This window comes from Capsella rubella, unplaced genomic scaffold, assembly GCF_000375325.1.
Source record: "Capsella rubella cultivar Monte Gargano unplaced genomic scaffold, Caprub1_0 scaffold_8, whole genome shotgun sequence".
In the NCBI taxonomy this organism is placed as follows: Eukaryota; Viridiplantae; Streptophyta; class Magnoliopsida; order Brassicales; family Brassicaceae; genus Capsella; species Capsella rubella.
This window is the reverse complement of record NW_006238916.1, coordinates 2,763,720-2,787,315: the sequence shown is the minus strand read 5'-3', so window position 1 is coordinate 2,787,315 and position 23,596 is coordinate 2,763,720. Positions and strand designations below refer to the sequence as shown.

Sequence of the window (23,596 nt, the reverse complement as noted above, 5' to 3'; positions counted from 1 at the left end):
AATATGTAATAGTAATAACTAAAATTAAAATTATTATCAATCCAAAATTCGAAAAAAAATTTCAAAATAATTTATAATGATATATAAAGATTTATACTTTTTACTAAATTAAACAAGTCGTACCCCGAATCAGATCCTAGCTTTGTATAACTAAATCAAATATACCAAATAAACTAGAATAATTAAAGTTATAATTGAGTACATGCAAAATATACATTTTTAATATGATGCTGATTCTATTTAATGTAAATTTTGAAAACTAATTCAACCTGAATCGATTTTTTAAAACTCAAATAAAATAGTATAATTATAATCAGTTTTCTAAAATTTTTAAAAGAAAAAAATACAGAAACCTCTATTTATTATTTTTGTTGCAAAAGTCTATATGTAATTAAATGTCAGGAAATTCTCATAAATACTATTTTATTTTTATTTTTGAGAATTAAATACTATTATTAATTTTATTTTCCAAAATACTATTAAAAATATATTTGTTCCAAAAAATACCACAAAATTAACACTAAATTTTTAACATCCAAAACTAAACCCTCCCCTAAAAATCTATATCCTAATAATAAAATAATCAATCCAAATAAAAATAAATAAATTTTTACATCTCTAAAAATCAATTTTTATATTTGTAATATTTTTACAAAAATAAAGTTTTGTGGTTACTTTTGAAAAAATAAACTTATTGTGGTTTTTTTTATTTTTAAAAATTTAAACATGGTATGTTGAGAAATTTCTCTTAAAAAAGTATATAATTAAAATAAATAAAATAAATTTATATTCTTACTTGTACCATCAGAAAAAAATTACAAAAATTTAAAGATACATACAGTGTATCTATCTCATAAAGTAAAAAAAATAACACGTGGAGCTCACCACATCCACGTGGATCCTAATACAACAGAGCATACACGCTTCTCTTTCAATTTGTATTTTCTTTCAGACGAACAAATAAAAAAGAAAGGTCAGCTCTCAAATTTGACTCTCCATAGCAAAAAACTTTGATGCAGTAGTAAAGAAGAAACCCCCAAAGCTAAGAAGCGTCTTTGATGTTGTAGTCAACCACAAGAAGAAGAAACTCTCCATCGTCTTCTTCACCTACTCGTTCCCTTTTCGTTTTCTCGATCTAGTTCTGCATTGCGTCGTCTTCATCGATCTCGAATCGATTTCGAATCGGATGGAGATGGTGTTGGAAGAGAAAGATGGATCTGATTGGATTTATAGAGGTGAAGGTGGTGCTAATCTCGTTCTTGCTTACGCTGGATCATCTCCACTCTTTGTTAGTTCTTCTTCGATCTCTCTCTCTTGCTTAATTTTGAATCCTGTAAAAGTTAAAGCAAGGTCGGTGAAATTTGATTTCGTAGTTCAGATTCTCGCCGTCATTGAACTTTTATCCTTTTTGCTTTATGAGTATTGCTTAGATTCTCTAGATTCTGTTTTAGTGGTCCTGAGGATGATGATGAATCAGAATCAGAAGAAGAATCAGAATCAGAATTAGGTTTGAAATAGTGATTGGCGATAGAAAATGGTGTGGCTATTGAATTGAGTAACTCTCATCTTCTCAGATTGATTAGTGTCTAAAGAATTACAGGATTGATTTGGTTTGATTATGATTTGTCATTCTTGGTGGAGCAAATCTGTTATCTTATCACTAAACTTGTATTTAGGTAGGGAAAGTGATTCGAATACAAAAGGCGCGGAGGAATGATAAAGCGAACAAGAATGTGAATGGCGTTGTTTCGGTTTTAACGAGTGATGAGCAGCTACTGTGGAGAGAAAACAAAGAGCTTATTTCATCTCCTAACAAGGAAGTTCTTGAGCAAAGATATGTTAAGCATGTGATCATACCACTCTTGGGTTCTAAACATGTAGATGCAGGAGTAAGTTCTGTTTATTATCAAATGGTCTTTGGTTGTTTAGTTTGTATTGGAGTTTTGTGGTGTGTTTATTTGTTTTTTTATATCTCTTCTTTTGCAGGTACGTGTTTCTGTGTCTAAGAAGTTTCTTGAGTGTGTTGATAAGAAAGTTACTAAGCAGCGACCGCTATGGCGTGTTAATGCAGCAAATGTTGATACTAGTCATGATTCTGCTCTTATTTTGAATGATCATTCACTTTTTTCTCAAGGTAATCGTTATCATCAGAAATCAGATTTTTTTTTTATGATTAAAGTTTTTTCGATGATCTCGTAAATAAGTAGTAACCATCTGGTGATATGTGTCAGGGATTTCTAGCAGTGGTGACTGCATTAGTGTTGAAATAAAGGTTTGATAAATCCTCTATTTTTTTTTTTTAATATTTACTAGTCCTTGTATTTCCCAACCTTGACCTTAACTCGGTGTCCTTAATTCCATGAAGTAGCCCAAATGCGGATTTCTTCCGACATCAAGGTTCATATGTAAAGAAAACATGCTCAAAACGAGTGTAAGCCGCTTCAAAATGCATCAACTCTTAAAGATGGAGTATAACGAGGTAAAGCAAGTCATTGGTGGTTTATAATCTTAATTGAACTTTCAAAGTCTTAGAAGTATGCGACTGTTGTACAGATATCTGAAGAAAGTGAATATGATCCTCTTGATCTGTTCTCTGGATCCAAAGAGAGAGTTTTGGAAGCTATAAAAGCCTTATATTCTACTCCCCAAAACAATTTCCGTGTATTCTTGAATGGTTCTCTCATATTAGGGGGTTCGGGAGAAAGCACCGGGAGAACCAGTCCTGAAATCGGGTATGCCTTTGAGGATGCTCTCAAAGGCTTCATTCAATCAGAAGACGGTCAGAGGACAAAGTGCTTTCTACAACTAGTATCTGACGCTGTTTATGACTCAGGAGTGCTTAATAGACTTCTTGAAATTCAGAAGCTAGACAAATTAGACATTGAAGGAGCGATTCATTCTTATTACAATATTATCAACCAGCCTTGCCCTATTTGTAAAGAAGCTAGGCCATTTGAGGCGAAATCGTCTCTACATGCTTTACCTTTAGATGAAAGCTTGAAGATAGTGAAAGAGTATCTAATTGCTGCAACTGCCAAAGACTGTAGTCTTATGATCAGTTTTCAATCAAGAAATGCTTGGGACTCAGAATCTCCATGTGATTACGTCTCTCTGCAGTCGACCAATCAAACGTTTGATTACAAGGTATCATCAATTTTTACAAATTATTATATTCTATGGTGAAATAAATATTAGAACATGCTGCTAAGATCATTGGTTGGAATGGTGAATCAGTAGTCCTGATGAGAAAAGGGATTCATTAGATAATAATCGGAGTTTTCAGGATATATATATTTGATATTTGGATTGGGAAATGTAGGTACACTTCATTGATCTAAGCCTGAAACCATTAAAGAGAATGGAGGCATACTACGTACTGGATAAGAAGATAATTAACTTCTACAGTCAGAAGCATAAGATCGAAAGCACGTCGAAACAAATCGGCAGCTCAAAACCTTCCCACGTCTAAGTTACCAATTACTTTTTATTGTTGTTGTTACTGTTGTAAAACATAAAGCCGTAAAAGATGAAATGTTTATTTATAATTTGTTGGAACGATATCTCCTCTCCCTGGTCTTTCATCGCGCAACTCAGACACTCGGGCATGGAGGGTAGTCGTTTCCTGGAGATGTTTCCCTGGTCCAGAATGCTCTCCATCAAGTATTGGATTGCTTGTAGACACAAAGATGGTGGAGCATAGTCTGTGTTACTCGCCTTCGATGGAAAATGTTGTAGTCATCGATTTTCCGATCTGTTGTGTCTATTGAATGGTGTCACTGTCACGGTTGGAATTGCTTTTTTCTTCCTTGATACTATTAAGCGGTGCAACAATATTGAAATGGATTTTTCTTTGTGCTGAAGCTCAGCTATGTGTCTGCTTAGGGATGCAGGAAAGGTGTACATAGCTTTTAGCTCGCTGCTTTCAATCGTTCCCTTGGTTTGTACTCTGTAATCGAGTAACACAGACTGTACTCTGTTATTTTGAGCTCTGTTTTGTTTTTGATCTTGTCTCATTTGTAGTTGTACTAAAAAGTGTTCTCAGTCTATATATTAACAAAACTTTAAGATAAATTTTATAATTAAATTATAATATAATTTCAAAAATAGAAATTAGTATTTATTACATTTAATAAAATTTCATAAAATTTGTCCCTATTAAATTAAATATTGATCCAGTATCTTTATATAATTTTATTTGTTCTAAAATTTAATAAACATATATATTTTTCGTATATGTTGTAATTTGAATTTTTGAAAACGGACGTATATTACTTAACCGATACAAAAAATTGTATGTACTAAAGTATTGATAATTGTGTAGGGTCATGTAATGGAGCAATTTTTTTTCTTTTGAAATTCGGAGCGGGTTATAATATACATAATTATGATTATAGGTTTTTTACGGCTTGTCTTTTATAGTCAATCTCACACAATATTTTAATATGAAATTAGACTATTTAAAAGAAAAATGTTATGCCGACATTATTTTATTATTTTGAATATTAAATTTATTTAATTAAGTTGATCAAATTACGATTATTAAAAAAAAAAATTGTCATGCAATATTCCACGGGATAAATCATAGAATTAACAATCAAAATATAGTAGTACAATCTTATATATAATTTTTTTAATAAAAAGTACATTTTAAAATATCGTCCCGCGGTATACCACGGGTTAAAATCTTTAAAATCTAGTTAATTATAAAACAATGAATGAATCAACCACAAAAAGAAACTAAAAACCTAATAGGCTTTAAGCATAACCTAACAATTTGCTTTCGTGAGTGATCTGAATTGTTACGCAAAACTGATATGTATTGCTAATGTGATCTCTATCAGCTTGAAAGCTATACTGAAAAGAGTTCATTTATATAAACTTGGAAATGAAGTGATTTTGAGTCTTGAGCAATCCTAAATTTGATAGTATTCTTTGGATCCGAGTTCTTTCTATAATAGCTATATGAATTAAGTCGTGTCCCTCTCAACAGTTCAAGACACGAAAAGAACATACAGTAAAACCTCTATAAATTAAAATTCGATAAATTAATAATTTCAATAATTTAATAAAAAAAATCAGTGTAATTTTAGACACTTTTCGATAAAATAATAAGATAATAATTTTTTTTGAAAATTCTTTGTAAATATATGGTCCCAATATTACTATAAATTATAAAATTATTAATATACATCTATATACATGTAAACAATTTAGTGAAATATGACTATTATGTTGTTATTTATTTTCAAATTTAGATTAATTTTGTTACAATTAAATTCTAATAGATTTCATGTATCAAAATTTTATAGTGCTTTATTCACTCATGATGATTGTTGTTTTTGTTGTAATTGATTCTAAACAAATATTGATTATAATGATTAAATTTTATTTTGATGTATATATTTTTTTTAAACTTACCAAATTTAAAAAATATCTCTATGAATTAATAATTATTAATTTAATGATAAATTAATACCTCTATAAGTTAATAGAAATTTATGGTCCAAAAATTATTAATTTATAGAGTATTGTAGATGTTTCTCTTCTACTATTGTTATGCTCTTTATTGCTTTACTAAAACATAATAGACTAATTGTCATTTTTTTTGGTATGAGGAGGGCCTCCCTCAATAACTAATTGTCACTTAGATATGATATTATGAATTTATGATCTAAAACCTTTTTGGTTGTATCATATCAAAATAAATGTTCTCACAATACTATCTATTAAAGATTGAATACATATTAAATGTTTGGATGTATTCAATAATATTTTACCTTGTTTTATGTTTCAGTCTCTGTCTTAAATGTGCACATCATCCAATCCCTTTAAGAATTGTACCTTTTTTCAAAAGTTACAGTGTTTACAATTTTTATTTATTTATGATAGCTACAATCTTTGATATACAGGCTTCATGTTATAAAATTCCCCCTAGAATATTGTGCATTTTAGTTATATAAAGTGTTTACTGACATTTATGTTCTTTTAATGTAAGTATGCATTTTTAGATGTATGGATTTGTTGGGAAAATGGAAGATGCAAGATCATCCAAAAGTGTAAAAACATGAAATAAATGTTATTTTAGAATGTAATTTGATTTGAAAATGATTGAGGTGCCATGAGAGGTGCTCACAACAATTTTAATCAAGCTAATAAAGTTATTCATATTTTAAAAGTCCTTTGGAAGAATGCAGAAGCTAATGGCCAGACACTAGACTACGTCTGGTAGTCTTGCAAGTAGGTAGTCCAAATGAGAACTTCTATTTTTTTACATCTTCTAATTAATTTAATATATGATTCTCATCAATAAAAAGCCGGGATACGCATTGAAGAGCCACCTCGAATACTTCAAAGTTGCCTAACGTACGATAAAAATTAACTCTAAAACGCTGTTGGGTTTTCATTTTTGAAATAAGGAGATGATCTCAGTTCAAACTTCTTACTTAACAATATTTACAGTAAAAGGTAATGAATATAACAGAATTGGGGTACACCACATAAACTAATGATTATCTCATGATATGGCAAAATAGTTTTTTTTTGCCATATCATGTCTTAATAGAACTAAAAAATAAGACTTGCTTCTTTTTTTTGTCAAACAATAAGACTTGTTTTTGGAGCAAAAGTTATAGGAAAAAAAATCACCAATCCTAATACACAATTTGGAGAAAATTTAAAAGAAATTGTAATTTTAATTACCCAATGTATCCAAATCAAAATCAAACAATATTTTTAGAAGAGTCTTACAATTATTACTAATGTTAATATTTTAATCATATCAAACTTCTATATTTTTAAAAATAATTTGGAAAATCTGCCATTCCATACCCAATGTAACCCTGAGTGTTCAATTCATACATAACATTTATCTATGTGTCAAACATGAAAATATTATGTATTGGCACATATAAAAATATCAGCTATGAATTGAACACTCATGATTAGATTGGGTATAAAATGACTATTCAAAGTAATCACTACTCTCTCTATTTCACAAAGAGTGACATTCTAACATTTTCACACAAATTAAGGAAAATAACCAAATTTCATTTTTACCCTTAATTAATACACTACATACTTCCTCTATCTCACACAAGTGTCATTCTAGAGTTTTAATTTTATTTCACAAAGAGTGTCACTTTAGATTTTCAATGCATTTTTAACACAAAATTTTCTAATTTTACCCTTACTCTAAAATTAATTAAATTACTAAACACATATTAAATAGGGGCATATATTTATAATTCAATATTTTTATAATTTGTGTGCAATGTGTCAAAGTGACAGTCTTTGTGAAACCGACGGAGTAATACCCTCTTTCTAATTAATAAGCTGGAATAATAGGGATTAAAAAGAGATTAAGTCTTTAAAATCTGCTTTGGAAACACAAAACGACACTCTTTATGAAACAAGATTAAAACCTTAAACGACACTCTTAGTAAAACGGAGGGAGTATTATTCAAAGTAATTATCACTATTCAAAGTTAATGTGATTTTTTGATATTATTCACTTGAAAAAGAAAGAAATTTAATTTATAATATTTAGAAAAGAAAAATTGAATTTTTTGGTATATTTATATTTTTTTCTTTATTTATAAATAAATTAAGGCATTTTTTGGTCAAAGTTTTGAAAATTTAAAAATAATAATATTGGTAAAGTCAATGTTAAAAATACATTTATTCTAAAAATATTTTTTTATGTTATATTAATGTGCCCAAGACTATGTATTGTATTGTTTGACTAAGTTGAACATAGGTACGATAATAATAGGTAATTAAAAGATTTACTATTTTCATATATAGTTCTTGAGAATGGCAACACTATAGGTATCCCTTCGTAACTATATATACACACACACAAAAAGAGAGAATATTGAGAAATAAATGTTTTTGTTATCTCTATCATTCAACGAGAAAACAACTTTCAAAAATAAGAAGAAAGGATTAATGATGAAGCCAACCTTTGGTAGAGTTTTTTTTCATCAATCCTTTCTTTCTTTTTTTTGTAAGTTATTGATCTCGCAATCTTGTATGATATTTCAAATCATATGCAATCATGTATAGAGTATGCTTCGAGTTGTAGCCTGATAGTGATTTTTTTTTCTTGCACCTGTTATTCGATTCATACTTGTTTTAAAAAAAAAATTGTGATTTTTGTATATCGGATGTAAAATAATTACAACTATCCTTTTCAAATCGTATTATTGTTCTTGTAAATATGTACCTATATATAGTAGGTTATTCATATAAATTTTGCTCACTCTAATCATGTATTTTTAATTTAGACGTCCATTTAATGCGTTCTTTTGGTATGAGTCACTTGTTGGATTTTAGAGTTAAAGGTAAAATTATAAAATGATACGGCAAGGATAGGTTTGGGCATTTGGATATTCGGATCGGGTATTTCAGGTTCGGATATTTCGGGGTTAATCATATAAGAACCTAATAGGTATTTATAAAATTTTGGGTCGGGTTCGGTTCGGTTCCTTTTCAGGTTCAGGTATTTTGGGTATTAATTTAAGAAATCCGATTAATACCCAAAATATATTTGGGTATGGGTAGTATCTATCTAAACCAATCCGAACCTACCCAAAGTACCCATAAAATCCGAAATTAGTTGTCAAAACAAACAAGTTTTCTAAGGAAAATATTACCAAAAAAACATAAATTTAACCATGTTTTGAACATTTCAAGCATTAATCAAGTCATAACTTAATTAATCAATTGATTTTGTGAAAAGTAAACGCGAATGAACGATTTACAAACACAAAATTCCAATTTTTAACAGTTTAATTGATATTTTTTTACCCGAATTTTTGTCAATAAAACCCAAATCCGAATCAAAACCTCTAAAATCGATTTGGAGAATTTCTAAGAACACAAAAGTCCCGATTTTATTTTTAGGATTCACAGAAATTTCTAAAAACACAAATTCAATTGATCTTGGTTAATTAGGTAGAATTATATAGTCTAGGTGGAATAGGGAAGAAAACAATTTGTTCAGGTAGAATTGGATAGTCTGAAAATATAAATAGATCATAACTGAAACCATATACTATAGGGGCTAGATATAGGCAACCCTATATAAATATTGTTATAACCAATATGGGTTACGAAAGTGGTTGAATATAGGTAAGCTCAAAAGTCCAAAAGAGATGATTAATATTTGTACAAATATATCATGTAAGAAGCAAATTCAAGCTCAAATAAATTGAATAGTAAAAATATATAATAAAATTGATGTATTGATGATATATTGATAGTAAAAAAAATCAACTGTTATTTACACAACAAACGTATTAAAAGTTTTTTTAAAATAATGAAACTCATAAATCTAACAATAATATTTCTTATAGTATTCATGTATGATTGTGAAGATTTAGGAGTGATAAAGTAAAATGCGGACATGGATTCCGTTTCCATGAGTATGTCTAGGGTAGTCAGGCAACAAAGCAGTCCGCCTCATATACGCTGGATATGGATTCCGGAGCTTCAGTGGCGGTTGATTAGTGTAGGCAAAATCTCGACAGCCGGATTAGGGCGAACACTTTTTTCTCCTGTTTGTTTTTGTTGATCTAATATAATTTCAGGCCCAAGCCAATTGGAATGAGGTTTTTTAAATAAAGATACTATTAAATAAGAAAACAAAAAGGTTAAATGCAAGAGGGAGATTTTACACATGTTGGGGTCTCAATGTATGTACGTAAACCTCTAGGTCCTCTACTATAATCAATCTTATATATAGTTGGCTTTGCATAGATTGTACATTTCACAAATCAAACCCTACACACATTCAAAACTCTCCCTTCCATCTCACTCACTCACTGCATTTTATCCTCTTTTGTTCGGACATGACTTTGAAAAGAACAGAACACACAGTTTCATTAACAAGTAAACAATGACTTGGCGACAGCACGCTTCCTTGAATGACGTACCAATCTTTGTCAAACCCAATCTTTCACAAATCAATCTTCCAAATTCCAATACTTATAATACTTAATAAGAAAGAGGTGTAGTAGAATCTTGCCACTCATATAAAACAAATCGTTAATCCACCAATTCATTGACCAAGACCAGAATAAAAAGAATAAAAACACACACACCAACTCTTTTCTTTTTGTCTTAACGTGCACCAACTCTTCATACAGTGACAACCTTAAAGGATAAACGAAAATTTTCCAGGTTCACCAACCAAGAAGACATTTGTCTCTTGTCCCATATATATTCTCATCCATGCAAAGGCCACAAGACCTCATACATACTTCCTTAATGGATTCTTTATCATCAGTAAAAATAGTCTCAAAATGCTTCGTGAAACCCAAAACCATACCAGAAGAATCAAAGCAACCATACTATTTATCTCCATGGGACTACGCAATGATCTCTGTTCAATATATACAAAAAGGTCTTCTCTTTCACAAACCACAACTTTATTCCATTGACACTCTTCTTGAGAAGCTGAAAGAGTCTCTTGCCGTCACGCTAGTCCATTTCTACCCTCTTGCGGGTCGCTTCTCGTCGCTGACAACCGAAAACCCGAAATCGTATTCTGTCTTTGTGGATTGTAACAATAGCCCTGGAGCTGGCTTCATCTACGCGACTTTGGATTTATGTGTAGAAGATATTGTGGGTGCAAAGTATGTTCCTTTGGTTGTTCAGTCTTTCTTTGACCATCACAAAGCTGTGAATTATGATGGACACACCATGAGCCTCTTATCTGTCAAGGTTTGTTTATTTATCTCTTTCAAGAAGGATTTTTAGGTTTCTAGATTTTTTTTTAGGTTTACCATATATGAAAAAAAAAATAGTTCACAAAATAATGGGTAAGTTATATGTTTTATTATTTAGTGTGCCTAAACCTTAAATATCACTTATAATGAAACAGATGATCACTTATAATGAAACAGAGGGAGTAAATAATAACGTTGGAACCATTATATTTTATTAATTTTTATATAGATTAAATAAAAAAATCAATTACCAACCGCAAAAATACATTATTTTATCGAAATGTTAATTTATAGAGTATTAATTTATAAAAGTTATATTGTCTCTTTTGAAGTAAATTTAGGTTTGATTTTTTTTTCTTCATCTTTTGTTTATTTTCATTGTATGGTTTGGCTTTTTACTGATTTGTCTGGTTTGGACCGGTTAAAATTGATTAGACACTCTAGTTCGTTGTACAGCTCAAACTAAATATAATTTGGAAAACTTGATACGAAGCTAAGGTTGGTACAACATGTGTAGGTGACAGAACTGGTAGATGGAATTTTCATAGGACTGTCAATGAACCACGCAATGGGAGACGGCACTGCGTTCTGGAAGTTCTTTACTGCTTGGTCCGAAATATTCCAAGGACTAGAGAGCAACAAAGGAGATGACTTGTATCTTAAGAATCCACCATTCTTAAAACGTTACATCCCTGAAGGATACGGTCCACTCTTCAGCCTTCCTTATAGCCATCCTGATGAATTTATCCGAACCTATGAATCTCCAGTTCTCAAAGAAAGAATGTTCCGTTTCTCATCAGAAACCATAAAATTGCTTAAAGCAAAGGTCAATCAAATATGTGGAACAACCTCCATTTCGTCTTTCCAATCGCTAACCGCGGTTATATGGAGATGCATAACTAGGGCGCGGAGATTACCTGTAGATCAAGAAACTAGTTGTAGAGTAGCTGCTGACAACAGAGGAAGAATGCATCCACCACTTCACAAGGACTACTTTGGAAACTGCCTCGCTGCTTTGAGAACAGCTGCAAAAGCCGGTGAGCTAATGGAGAATGATCTTGGATGGGCTGCTTTGAAAATACATCAAGCGGTAGCTGAACATACTAGTGAAAAAGTATCTCAAATGATTGATCAATGGTTAAAGTCTCCTTATCTTTACCACATTGATCGGCTTTTTGAACCGTTGAGCGTTATGATGGGAAGCTCGCCGAGGTTTAACAAGTACGGTTGCGAATTCGGGATGGGGAAAGGACTGACGCTTCGAAGTGGTTACGCGCATAAGTTTGATGGGAAGGTATCAGCTTATCCAGGAAGAGAAGGAGGGGGAAGTATAGATTTGGAAGTATGTCTTGTCCCGGAGTTTATGGATGCTTTGGAATCAGATGAAGAGTTCATGTCTCTTGTTTCTCTTTGATACATTACTAAGTTTTTTCAGCATCTTCTGTTCGTCTATCACTTTTTATTTTCCTTAATTTCAGCCTTTTTTCTTTGTTCACCAATCAATTATAGAGGTTGGTAATCATATTCAAGAAACCGTTAGATTTCCTAAGGATATTTTTAAAATGTGAATGACAATAATGATAGATATAAATTTTCAATTAAAAGAAATGTAAAATTAAAGATTCCCTACATTTACAATGAGCTAGTCTCTCAAATTAAATTAATAGATCGATGTAATATCGAATTCCACATAGTCTCATGTTTTGTGCATGAGTACTTGTAAGATCGATGAACTGTTTCACACCCGCCAAAATAATCCGTAAAGAGATGATTACTGAATGTATAGATTCGACTGTACATCCATAATTGTGACAAATTATTCTGCATCATACATGTTTCTTCAATGTTTTGTTCCAACATTTTGCGACTACTTTGCCACTCTAAACCGTAACGAAAAATCGTACATTTGTCTATTTTGACCACATCATTTTAGTGAATATGGTGATTTTCTTGAATATGGTGACAACTTATAAATATAACCCTGTTTATCTCTTTATCCATCCTCATGTTCTAAATGCCAGAAAAGAAAACGCAAGCCTTTCAAACACAAAGGCTCTCGGTACGACTATAGAACTTTTAACTCCAAATTTCTAGTCCTCCATAGTCTATAAACTCAGCTAACTCCAAACTCAGCTAATATCAGCTAACTCCAAACTCGAATAAGTCTAAAATTCTAGTCCTCCATAGCCTAGAAACTCAGCTAACTCCAAACTCGAATAAGTCTAAATTTCTAGTCCTCCATAGCCTAGAAACTCAGTAACTCCAAACTCGACCTGTAACTCCAAACTCAGCTAATATCATCGTAATTTATTCACGAAGTAACAGTACACAGAGCACGAAACCATAAAATCGACGAAACAACAGTCGCATCACTCGTTCACATTCGAAAGGATTTATTGGAAAACAAGAGAAATATATATAAAGATCTCTCATCATCATCGTCGATCTCACCATAGTCCCTGAAACATACACCAATACCAATCATTCTTCTAACAAAAGATCAAAGATTCATTAACCTAAACCCCCACAACAACAAACTCTCACCGAGAACTCGATCAAATCAAGTGGTTGGCGCAAGAAGAGGCAAGATCAAGTTACGAACATGAGCTTGATGATCCTCAAGACGTCCTTTAACAGAGTCACCATCCCAACGCACAAGAGTAGGTACTCCGGTTAACTTAAACCGTGGATCAACCCTCCACGGATGCGCCGGAGTCCTCCACGTCGGTCTATCTCCGGCGTAAGCACGAATCAGATTCACTTCCTCAGGAAACTCCTCTAGGGTTTTGTAAATCACAGGTTCAGCTCTAACACAGTCTGATTTCACACAAACACAAACCAAAACCATTGATGAATCGATTTCAACTGAAACAAAAACCCTAAGAGAGACAGAGAAGGACCTGGACACCAGCTTCGACCGGTGGTGGGTTCATCGTCGGCGAGGAAGAGTATGAAATTGATCTTGGTGCGGTTGGTTTCGTTGGATTTCAAATCTTGTAGCACTGATTCTAAGGTTGATGGATTCGCGTCTATCTTCTTCACCGTCATTGTCTTCTTCTTCTTCTCCGATGATTCTGATTTTGTTTACCAGTAGTTTTGTTAGTATTCTGATATTTTCTATCCTTTTCTTAGTGGGCCGCGCTACTCAAATTAAGGCCCAAATTATTATTTTTTATATATATCATAAAACATACAATGTATACGCAGTTGCATAGAATTTGGTATTTTTAATATATGTACACGATGGATACTCCGCTCAGCTCTTGTAGTAACACACCGAACTGCTACGCTATGAACTCGTCGCCAATACTATAGTGTTACATTACCACATTGCCTGATCAAAGTTTAACGCTTTCCGACTAATGCCAGGAGGTAATCAAGTCGTTTATATTTCTGATTACAAGTAAACCAATTGGACCTAAGTCCAAATGAATAGAAAGTCATTAACCCTTTCATCTTATTCTTGAAAGTCATTTTCTCTTTGAATAATTGTTGGACATGTATAAGTCAGCTTTACTTTCTTCTTTCTTACTATTCTCGATGAGAATGGTGTTTTTCTCCTTCTCTCTATTTGTGTGTATACATAGTTACGAAGGGGTGCTTACAGACAAAGCCGGCCTGTGAAATTTGGGGCCCATTACAACAAATTTTTTTTATAGGTTTACATAAATAAAATTTTAAAGTTAAGACCGAATCTTAATTTTTGAGAGAATGGGGCCTCTTTTTGTATTAAAAAAGATAAAATTTAAACATTTTGTCCTAATCTTAAAATTTAACAAAAATGGGGCCTAATTTTGCAAAAAACAAAAAAAAATTGGGACATAATTTTCTTACTAAAAAGGTCAAAAAAATTGGAGGCCCAATACATATGTTTCTTACAAATTGGTGAAGGGCCGGACCTGCTTACAGATTTATTATTTTCATCATAGATCCATTTGCTTACTAAATTTGGCTAAATCTCTATCTAGCTATTACTCTCTCCATTTTCACTATTTGATTTGAGCCAATCCCTTATATAGTAAAAAATAAGTACACTTTTCCTCCAAAAAGAAAAACTAACAAAATTACAAAAAAGCCAAAACTATACCCTTCACGCACAACTTCCTCACGTACTTAAAGGGTATTTTAATAATTTATTCGAAAACGGGTCGGGTCAATTACAAAATAATAACCCGACACTAGAAATTGGATACCATCTTTGAATAAAAAGCAACCGAGTGTTTTGGCTCATCCTAGCAAATTTTGTTAATCAAAACAAAAAGGACATCGAGTTACGGCCCATTTACATATAAATTAAATGCAAACCAAATGATACAGCCCAAATAGCAAAATTTAAACTTGCACGTAAAGCAAAAATGTCAACGGTTCGTTTAAATGTACGCCAAACTCCTTTTTTTTTTTTCAACAAATGTATGCCAAACTACCATGAAAAATAAACTTGATTCATCATGCATCCAAATTTAAAAGTTTTATTTGGTATAAATCGGTTCTAAGTTGAGCAAATTTTTTTTTTTTAAAGCTTCAAAATATCATAGTAGTTAAATTTTAAAATGTATATAATATTATAAATATTAAAAATATTAAAAATTCAAATATTAAAAATATTAACTGATAATTTTGTAACGGGTGAGAACATATATTAAAATTATTGATAATTATGCAACGGGTCAGAATATAATACACACCACTTAAGTTTTATAACCAAATACTTTGTAATACCAAATATTACATAAATATGATTTCAAATTATATGGAAAAATTATTCACTTTTAGTGAACACTTATTATTAAAAATATATTAGTTATGTATCCACCAAAATTTAAACTATATGGATTAACGAAAACAGAATAATTACCCCATATTCCCAATTGCAACTATTTAATCAATAATATTGATTTATCATGAAAATTTATCAACACAACTAGAAAAATTTCTCACTTGAAAAATGTTTTTGTTATTAAAAAAACAAGTCGAAACTTTTCCTTTGCGCTGTAGCGCGGGTCCGACTCTAGTTTCTACAATAATTTACCTGATGTTAGTTAGCCATTTAATAGACATGTAAATTATTGTTATAACAAAGTAGCTTATAATTTAGTTCAATATGGAAGCGTACATTCTAGCTTTTATAATCTCTTTTTTTTGTATGATTCTCAATTAATATAATAGGATTATTTTGACGGAAAAGTAATATTTATCCTCAATAATGAGTTCATTGAGTTATTTTCTGGTCAACAACAACAAAATTTATTTATATATAAATACAAGATATTCAAAAGGAGATTGATACTTTGCCTTAGATAACAAAATGAAAAGAAGAAAAAAAAAACACAAAAAGTGAATCATCTCGTTTACTGTAGTATCATTAACAAAAATCTCTCATATCAGTTACATGAAACCCATATTTGATGATTTTTTGGGGTAGCCCGGCCACACGCACTACCTTGTCACATGTATAAGCACACTACCCAATATAAAACATCGTTCGCAGTTTCATGTGTTCTTTTTATATAGACGTGACAGTGCAATTATTCATTAGTGGAATATGTTTGCTAAGTTTCTTGTGTTCGAAATTAATCAAACACACGATTCTCTTATAGAACTTTGGTTGAACTAACTTCCCCAACACATAAGCCCGAGATCTTACTGTGAAGTTTAGCCTCATCGGTACCGGAGCAGGCGGCGCCGGTGGTTCGACGATCACGATGGGTCCTTTCTTCTTCTTGGGCTTTGTTGGAATTGGTGCAGGAGGTGGTGGTGGGACTAAGGTTGAACCACTTCCATAGAGAGGAGTCTTGTCTCCTAATACATTCACCATCACTGTTCTTTGGCTTTTTCTTGACTGATAAAACTTCTTAATCTACAAAAGTAACAAAGAATAAATATGTCAAAATTGGTGGTAGGTCATCAAAACTATATACAACTCTTATTGTAAGACCAAATGGTAAAATGAAACAAAAATAAATTTATATTAGTTAAGATATCTTTTATTTTTCTTTAAATAAATAAAAAGTTCTAGCCGAAACCCATACATCATTTCAGTTCTGTACTTCCGTGACCAAAATAAGTTATATAGTTTTATTTAAATGTCATTTGAACCATCGATCTCTAAACTTTTACGAGAAATCTTTACTAATTGAACAATTAACAATTAGCCATTTTAAAATATTTTCAACAAAAAGCAAATTGAAGTAATCCAAGCTAAGTTATATAGTTTTCTTTAAAAATGTCATTTGAACCACTGATCTTTAAACTTTTACGAAAAATCTTTACACTAATTAACTATTAACACTTAGTTATTTTAAAATATTTTTAACAAAAAGCAAATCGAAATAATCCAAGAAAAAAATTGATTTTTGTCGGTTATACATATTTTAAACACAAATATAAAACTAAACAAACACCCAATAGTGCTCCTGATCAACCCATGTGACAATAATAGCCACCGACAACATTTAACAAAGACAAACCAAAAACTAAACCGAACCAAATCTTTTCACAAACCAAACCACAAAAAAGAACAAAGAGCATCTGGTGATAGCAACAAGACATGAAGACCAACATTGATGAACTATGTTATTATTAAAAACACATTTTAAAGGAGTTTCAGAATCTTTTTTGTAACTTACAGTGCCAGAACCAATAGTGATCTGAGAAAAACTAAGATCAATCGGAGAAGACGTGACATGAACACCAAAGAATGTACCAGTGTTACGGTACAACATTCTCAAGGTCGCGTTCATAGTGATCATATCAGTTCCTATACCTCCTGCATCTTGTCCAGCTTGAACCTTAAGTTGCTCAAACGTTATACTCTGCAAAACTCAATCCCACAAAACATAAGTAAGACTCTAGATCTGAACATACCCGATCTAAGTTCATCTAATCTTGATCTACAAGATCTTGGTACTAACCTTAACAAAGATCTTAGGTTTCTGAGGTTTAGCAGCAGCATAAAGAATCAAAGAGAAGAAAGCGAAAAGCAAAGAGAAACCAACAAGAAAAGCTAAGACATAACAACGACGAGGCAAAGCTTCTTGTCTTCTGTCTCCATCATCAAGAAGACCTTCTTCTTCAATCATTGCAAACTGTTTCTCTCCAGCATGGCCTTTGCGTTTAGAGCCGTTGATCTTGGAGAAACGGCTCGAGGAAGAGTGAGAGTGCGGTGGAGATCCCATCGGGCTAGTGAGTACAGGTGTTGAGTGGAACGATGTTGCTGTCTTCTCTCCATCGTGAGAGTCACGTGATGGAGATTGGACGAAGTAAGCTGGACGACGAGGAGATCTAGTTGGAGATGAAGCTGAGAGACTAGTCACCTCTGAGTCGGTCTTGGCGTGCATCTTGAGATTGAAAATGGAAGATGAAGAAGAAGATGAGAAGGCTTTGTTATGTGATGTGTGTGTATTTATGTATTATTGAATGATTAGTTAATAATAATGTTAGTGGATTCAAAGGGCCAAATTGCCCACTGGTTTGTATATTATTGTAACGCCGGCTTAGAGCATCATGGTCGCTTTTTTGTTTTCTTATTCTCATAATCAAAATTTGAGTAAGCTTAGTAAATATTTTTGTGCACAATTTGATTTGGATGGTATCAAAATTAGTAAGTAGATTTAAGCAGTGAAAAAGACCAATTGTGTCATTAATTTTCTAAATGTACTAGTTATTCTTTAGATGTTTATTTATTTCTTATGCTAGTTGCAATTATGTTGTTTTTTATGCATTGTATTTCTGTTTGATTATATAAACATAAATGTACTAGTTCTTTTGTTGTTTAGTTATTTTTTAAGAGTTCAAATATTAATTATACTTAAACTTTTAAAAGAGTTTGAATATTTATAATATTTTAAACATTCTTAAAACATAAAGAAAAACTACTATAAAATACCTTATGTTACTTTTATTTGGACGTTTAATACCTAATTTTTTTCTTGGAATAAAAGTACTTGTTGTATCAAATTAACGTAAAATAAAGCTTTCTATTAAAAATTAGTCTAATCAAACACACGACTTAACATACATTAACATGTGTGACAAAATTCCTAAGTTGGGTAAAGTTTAAATTTCAGTTGCACGTCGTGAGACCCTTGCTTGAAGAGAGGATTAAATGAATTGATTTGATCACCTATGTCACTAAAGTGCACTTATCTTTTCGGTCAAAGGTCTTGAGAAAACTCTAGATTAAGCGTGTTTATGCTGGAGTAGTCCAGGTGTAACACCCGTGTCTGAAATTTTGGTGGTGTAGACCGATTCGAGGAACGTCAGTGGGAAGGTTGTTAAAAGGTGAGGACATGGGTTTGAGGAATGTCAGGCGCACAAATAACCTACCTGGTGGGCCAGGAGGGCATGTGGGCTAGGAGAGAGCCTACATGCCAGATTGGGCCCAGAGGAGAGAGGTAAGGATCGATGCGCTGCAGCACTTGTAGTTGCTACATGGCGGGGTGTGTCATGTGACAATGGTTCCCACGGGATGGGTTGTTACACCAGGGATGGGTGAACATCCGGGAAGTGAGGCCAAACACAAGGAAAAATCATGTGGCCATTAGTAGGGTCGGTATACAAGTCTTTAAAGCCTCTTGAATGTAGCAAACCAGCCGTCGGATATGGGGCTCACATGCGTAGTGAGAGGACGTAAGACCTCATTAAGAAATATGAAAGCATAGACTAAAAATGAACATTGGACCCACTGGGAAATGTGACGATCTAGGCGTTACACAAGTTTTGAAATATATATATATATCATATGTTTACATGAAAATACTATTATATTGACATAGTCTAGTGGTAAAGAAGTTGTTTTGTATCAACATAATTTGGGGTTCAAATTTTCCTCCAACATAATGATTCTTTTTTTCAAAGGAGTTAAATAATTTTCCAATAAATGCAAAAGCATTAAATGTTCCACAAAAACTTTACAAAATACTAATACAGTATATATATTTGATATAATTAATGTATATGTTTATTGTTATGATTATTGTAAATTAAATCAAATATTTGTCAAAATTAGATTAAAAAAAGTGAGAATATTATACTATCCCATTAGATATAAATATATAATTAAATTATAAATAACCTTGCCATAATTAAATGATTTTATTTAAAGAAAAAAAAATACTATATGATTGTACAAGTATGAGATATTTGAAGTTATTGTGAGGCAAAATCTAATTTTCACTAAATAAAATATGCATTGTGTATGTATCTATTTAAAGTTAAAATTTCCCCCATAAATACTTAGATATGTTAGACTTGCACACTTGTTTGAGTATTAAAAATGCATACATTATATATATAGTATAAACTTATATATAATTTTATAGTGTAGAAAAAACATATAAGTCAATTGCACTAAAAATGAATGATTTGAAATATATATTTTTTTTCCTATAAGCTGCCCTAAGAAAGAAGATTTATTCTTATAAATTATTTGCAAATAATAAGTGACAAGTGATATTGTTTGCCATCTGTCATATGATACATTGTATTAACCTCCACATATGGTTAGGAGAAAATAAAATAAGGGAAGAAAAAAGAAGATAAGATAATAACAATAATGTCTAAAATTACTATGGAAAAAATAAAAAGATATTTTAACAATAAAGACTATATAAATTGTGTCTTGATCCAAATCCATCTTATGTTCAAAGTTCTGGGTATATCTATATATATAGTTCTTAAATAGTCATAGTCTTTCTTTACAAGTCTTTCAAAGGATTGTGAAAACAATTTTTTTTTATTTTTTTTTAACTTTATAGTATATCTTTCTAGAACTAGCATTTGGTGTGATTTTTTTCTTCGAAAATGAACTTGGGAGAGAATGCTAGTGTTGTTTCATCGTGGAGCAAGGATGAAGATATTGTTTTCGAGAGAGCCCTTGCAATTTATGCCGATGAAACGGAGATTCGTTGGGAAGAGATTGCTTTAGTTGTTCCAGGGAAAACTATAGAACAAATTATAGAGCATTACAATGTTTTAGTTCGTGATGTTATGATGATTGAATCTGGTCATGTACCTCTTCCTGCATGTTATGAACTTTCAGAAGAACCAAATCATCGTAAGAAACATGGCAAATCAAAAGCAAAGCAACAAAGAAAAAAAGGGATTCCTTGGACATCAGATGAACACAGGTTTCTTACTATTCACTTGTTTTTAAATATAATAATCCTTGTGTTTATTTTTGTGTAATTTGATAACAAAATTATGGCATAATCATTTACTTGGGCTACTATTTTGTTTGTGTTTTGTTTATAATACAAATAGACAATTTCTTCTTGGTTTGGAGAAATTTGGGAAAGGTGATTGGCGTAGCATTTCTCGTCACTGTGTCTTGACAAGAACAACAATGCAAGTTGCAAGTCATGCTCAAAAGTACTACAAACGTCTTAACTCAAAGAACAAACACAGAAACAGGAAAAGCATTCATGACGTTACACTTGCAGAAGACAAATACATCTCACCAAAACAAAGAGCAATCACATGGCAAAAATTTGCTTCTACTTCCAACAATCAACCCATTCCAACTGCTTCGCAACCAGCACTCGGCCTTCCTATACATGGACAACCTAACATATGGAGCACACAAGCCACTCAAGCCATTTCACAACCACCAGCACTAAACCATCCTACATATGGTGTACCTACTACCATATGGAACGCAGCCGCTCTGCAACCATCATCCAATATTCATGTGTATGGAACGTCCACCATAAGCCAACCAATGGTTGGAACAATGCTCTCACCTTTTGGAAGAAACGTGAACCTTTTGGCTCAACCTCACATGAATTCTGGAGTTCATTCTGTACCTTCCAACTCGGGTCCTAGTGCACCGATCAACATGGGTTCAATCCCATATGGCACAAATCCCAAAGATAGGTCTTAACCTTAATGTTTTTTGCTTGTTTTAAGGTGTAAGCGGGATACCTAATCCATCTAGTTGTTTATTATGGACTATTTGATGTTTTTATTGTATCATATATTTTGGATTCATGTGTTTTTTTTTCTTGTATCATATACCTATTTAATTTTTAATCCAGCTAAACATAAATTAAAACTCAAAATACTTCTAAACATCATCATTACTAGGATTTACCATGTGGTACACCATAAGTCCATTATTTTTATAAATCATTTAAATTTAAATGAGTTAGTAAAATGATATGCTTGAGTTTTTTGGTTAGATAATATAAATGTTACTATGTTATATATATTTTTTTATTTGCAAACATTTATCCCGTCTTTCTTTTGTAATATAAATGTTACGATGCTATATATGTTTTGGTTTATTTACAATAATTAATAGTATTTGTTAATAAAAAAAATTATATGGGTTGACTTTGAAAGAGCTATAGATATGTGTATTTAAAAACATATAATGAAATACAAACTCAAATTGTCTAAAATAATTATATGAATAAATTAAAATTATATGGGTTGACTTTGAAAGAGCTATAGATATGTGTATTTAAAAACATATAATGAAATACAAACTCAAATTTTCTAAAATAATTATATGAATAAATTACATTTGTATTTGTAAATAAACTTAGATTTTAAATAAATATAAGTTTTTTTATAGTTAATATATTTATAAGTATGTCACATATTAAACTATAATGGATTATATTTAATATTATAAGGAAACAAACACATTTATACAACCATATTTTGATTTCAAATAGTTGATTAGGATACTATGATTAATATTAGCATTTACTCTTTATCTTTATTTGATAATAAATCATGATTGGGTCAATTTTAATGGAGATATGGAAAAGTCTGTAGTCAAGATTTTATATTGGTTTATAATTTTTTAGTAACAACCGGAATATTATCATATCTTTAATATATAATAATTTGTTTTTAATTTTGATTAAGATAATGACATCTGAAGATCCGATTTGTGATTTTGGGTTGTTAATTTTATTGTTGAACCAAACCGGAATACATTTTTAACCGTTTTATACGGTTACGGTTGAAAAACGGTCCGATTACGGTTAGAAATACGGTTAATGTTAGATTTTGGTCATGCCTACCACATGGTTACATAATGATGCTCTATGAAAAAACCTCACTTTCTCTTTCTTTCACATTTTTTGCCCATGTTACTCTTATTTTGAAAAGAATTTGAATCAAATGTGGTACTTCAGATTCCTCTTACAAATGACAATAACCTCTCTTATTATGGTTTTATTTGGAGATCCACGCGATTTTCAACAAGTATCTTCTGAGAAAACAATGCATGAGTAAATATGAATACCAATTTTCAACATTTATCGAGTACCTGATTCATTAACTTATTAATATGATTCAAGTAAATTTTTTTGTATGTGTGTATTATTCAAAAATTTATTCACTTAAGAACAAAAAATTAACTATTTTTAAAAATTTTCTACAAGGAACCCATGCTAATATGCATGTTTGGTCTATTTATGATATATCGATCTAACTGTAACTAGGAGAAGTGGAAGGTTCTATTGTGATCATGTACAACAAATATTATTTCGTAGTACATTTTCTGCTATATATTTAATATTGATCCTATTGATTACTATAAGACTAAAACTTGACATAACAAAGTCGTCTTGGTCTAGTGGTAAAGGAAGGTAAATCCTGCCACCTGGGCCTGAGTTGCATTGGCTACGAGGTTCGAGATTTAACGTGGTTCCTTCTGATCCCTGGAAATTAGTGTTTGGGCAAAAAAAACAAAATTGGATACGATTGTTAGACTTGCATTCGCTCCTCCAACACCACATAATTATTCTCCTCCTATGTTTGTATTCTTAAGTAATAATACTTCAAGAATATTTTATATGCATATATATATATATATATATATATATATATATATTGTAATAATATAGTAAAAA

The 23,596-nt window shown here is 31.4% G+C and overlaps 5 protein-coding genes across 5 annotated transcripts; 3 read left to right on the top strand and 2 right to left on the bottom strand.

The window, feature by feature from the left end:
- The first annotated feature begins 957 nt into the window (after positions 1-957).
- On the top strand, positions 958-3,860 carry LOC17876676 (inositol-pentakisphosphate 2-kinase). The gene is made up of 7 exons (XM_006280392.2): positions 958-1,288; positions 1,677-1,889; positions 1,987-2,134; positions 2,232-2,272; positions 2,369-2,479; positions 2,554-3,144; positions 3,320-3,860. Exons 1-7 carry the CDS (start codon positions 1,187-1,189, stop codon positions 3,467-3,469), a joined length of 1,356 nt encoding a protein of 451 aa, XP_006280454.1. The 5' UTR covers positions 958-1,186; the 3' UTR covers positions 3,470-3,860.
- A 6,391-nt stretch (positions 3,861-10,251) lies between these two features.
- LOC17876291 (uncharacterized acetyltransferase At3g50280) lies at positions 10,252-12,265 on the top strand. The gene is made up of 2 exons (XM_006280368.2): positions 10,252-10,725; positions 11,248-12,265. The coding sequence occupies exons 1-2, from the start codon at positions 10,270-10,272 to the stop codon at positions 12,142-12,144; spliced, it is 1,353 nt and encodes a 450-aa protein (XP_006280430.2). The 5' UTR covers positions 10,252-10,269; the 3' UTR covers positions 12,145-12,265.
- Positions 12,266-13,017: 752 nt separating this feature from the next.
- On the bottom strand, positions 13,018-13,810 carry LOC17876905 (thioredoxin-like protein Clot). Its single transcript, XM_006281242.2, has 3 exons — positions 13,631-13,810; positions 13,275-13,547; positions 13,018-13,189 (listed from the first exon to the last, which is right to left on the bottom strand). The coding sequence occupies exons 1-2, from the start codon at positions 13,776-13,778 to the stop codon at positions 13,291-13,293; spliced, it is 405 nt and encodes a 134-aa protein (XP_006281304.1). The 5' UTR covers positions 13,779-13,810; the 3' UTR covers positions 13,018-13,189; positions 13,275-13,290.
- Positions 13,811-16,008: 2,198 nt separating this feature from the next.
- LOC17875932 lies at positions 16,009-18,179 on the bottom strand. The gene is made up of 3 exons (XM_006280761.2): positions 17,642-18,179; positions 17,357-17,542; positions 16,009-16,587 (listed from the first exon to the last, which is right to left on the bottom strand). Exons 1-3 carry the CDS (start codon positions 18,065-18,067, stop codon positions 16,234-16,236), a joined length of 966 nt encoding a protein of 321 aa, XP_006280823.1. The 5' UTR covers positions 18,068-18,179; the 3' UTR covers positions 16,009-16,233.
- Positions 18,180-20,474: 2,295 nt separating this feature from the next.
- LOC17875661 (transcription factor SRM1) lies at positions 20,475-21,656 on the top strand. Its single transcript, XM_006281519.2, has 2 exons — positions 20,475-20,857; positions 20,991-21,656. The coding sequence occupies exons 1-2, from the start codon at positions 20,532-20,534 to the stop codon at positions 21,607-21,609; spliced, it is 945 nt and encodes a 314-aa protein (XP_006281581.1). The 5' UTR covers positions 20,475-20,531; the 3' UTR covers positions 21,610-21,656.
- Positions 21,657-23,596: the final 1,940 nt, after the last annotated feature.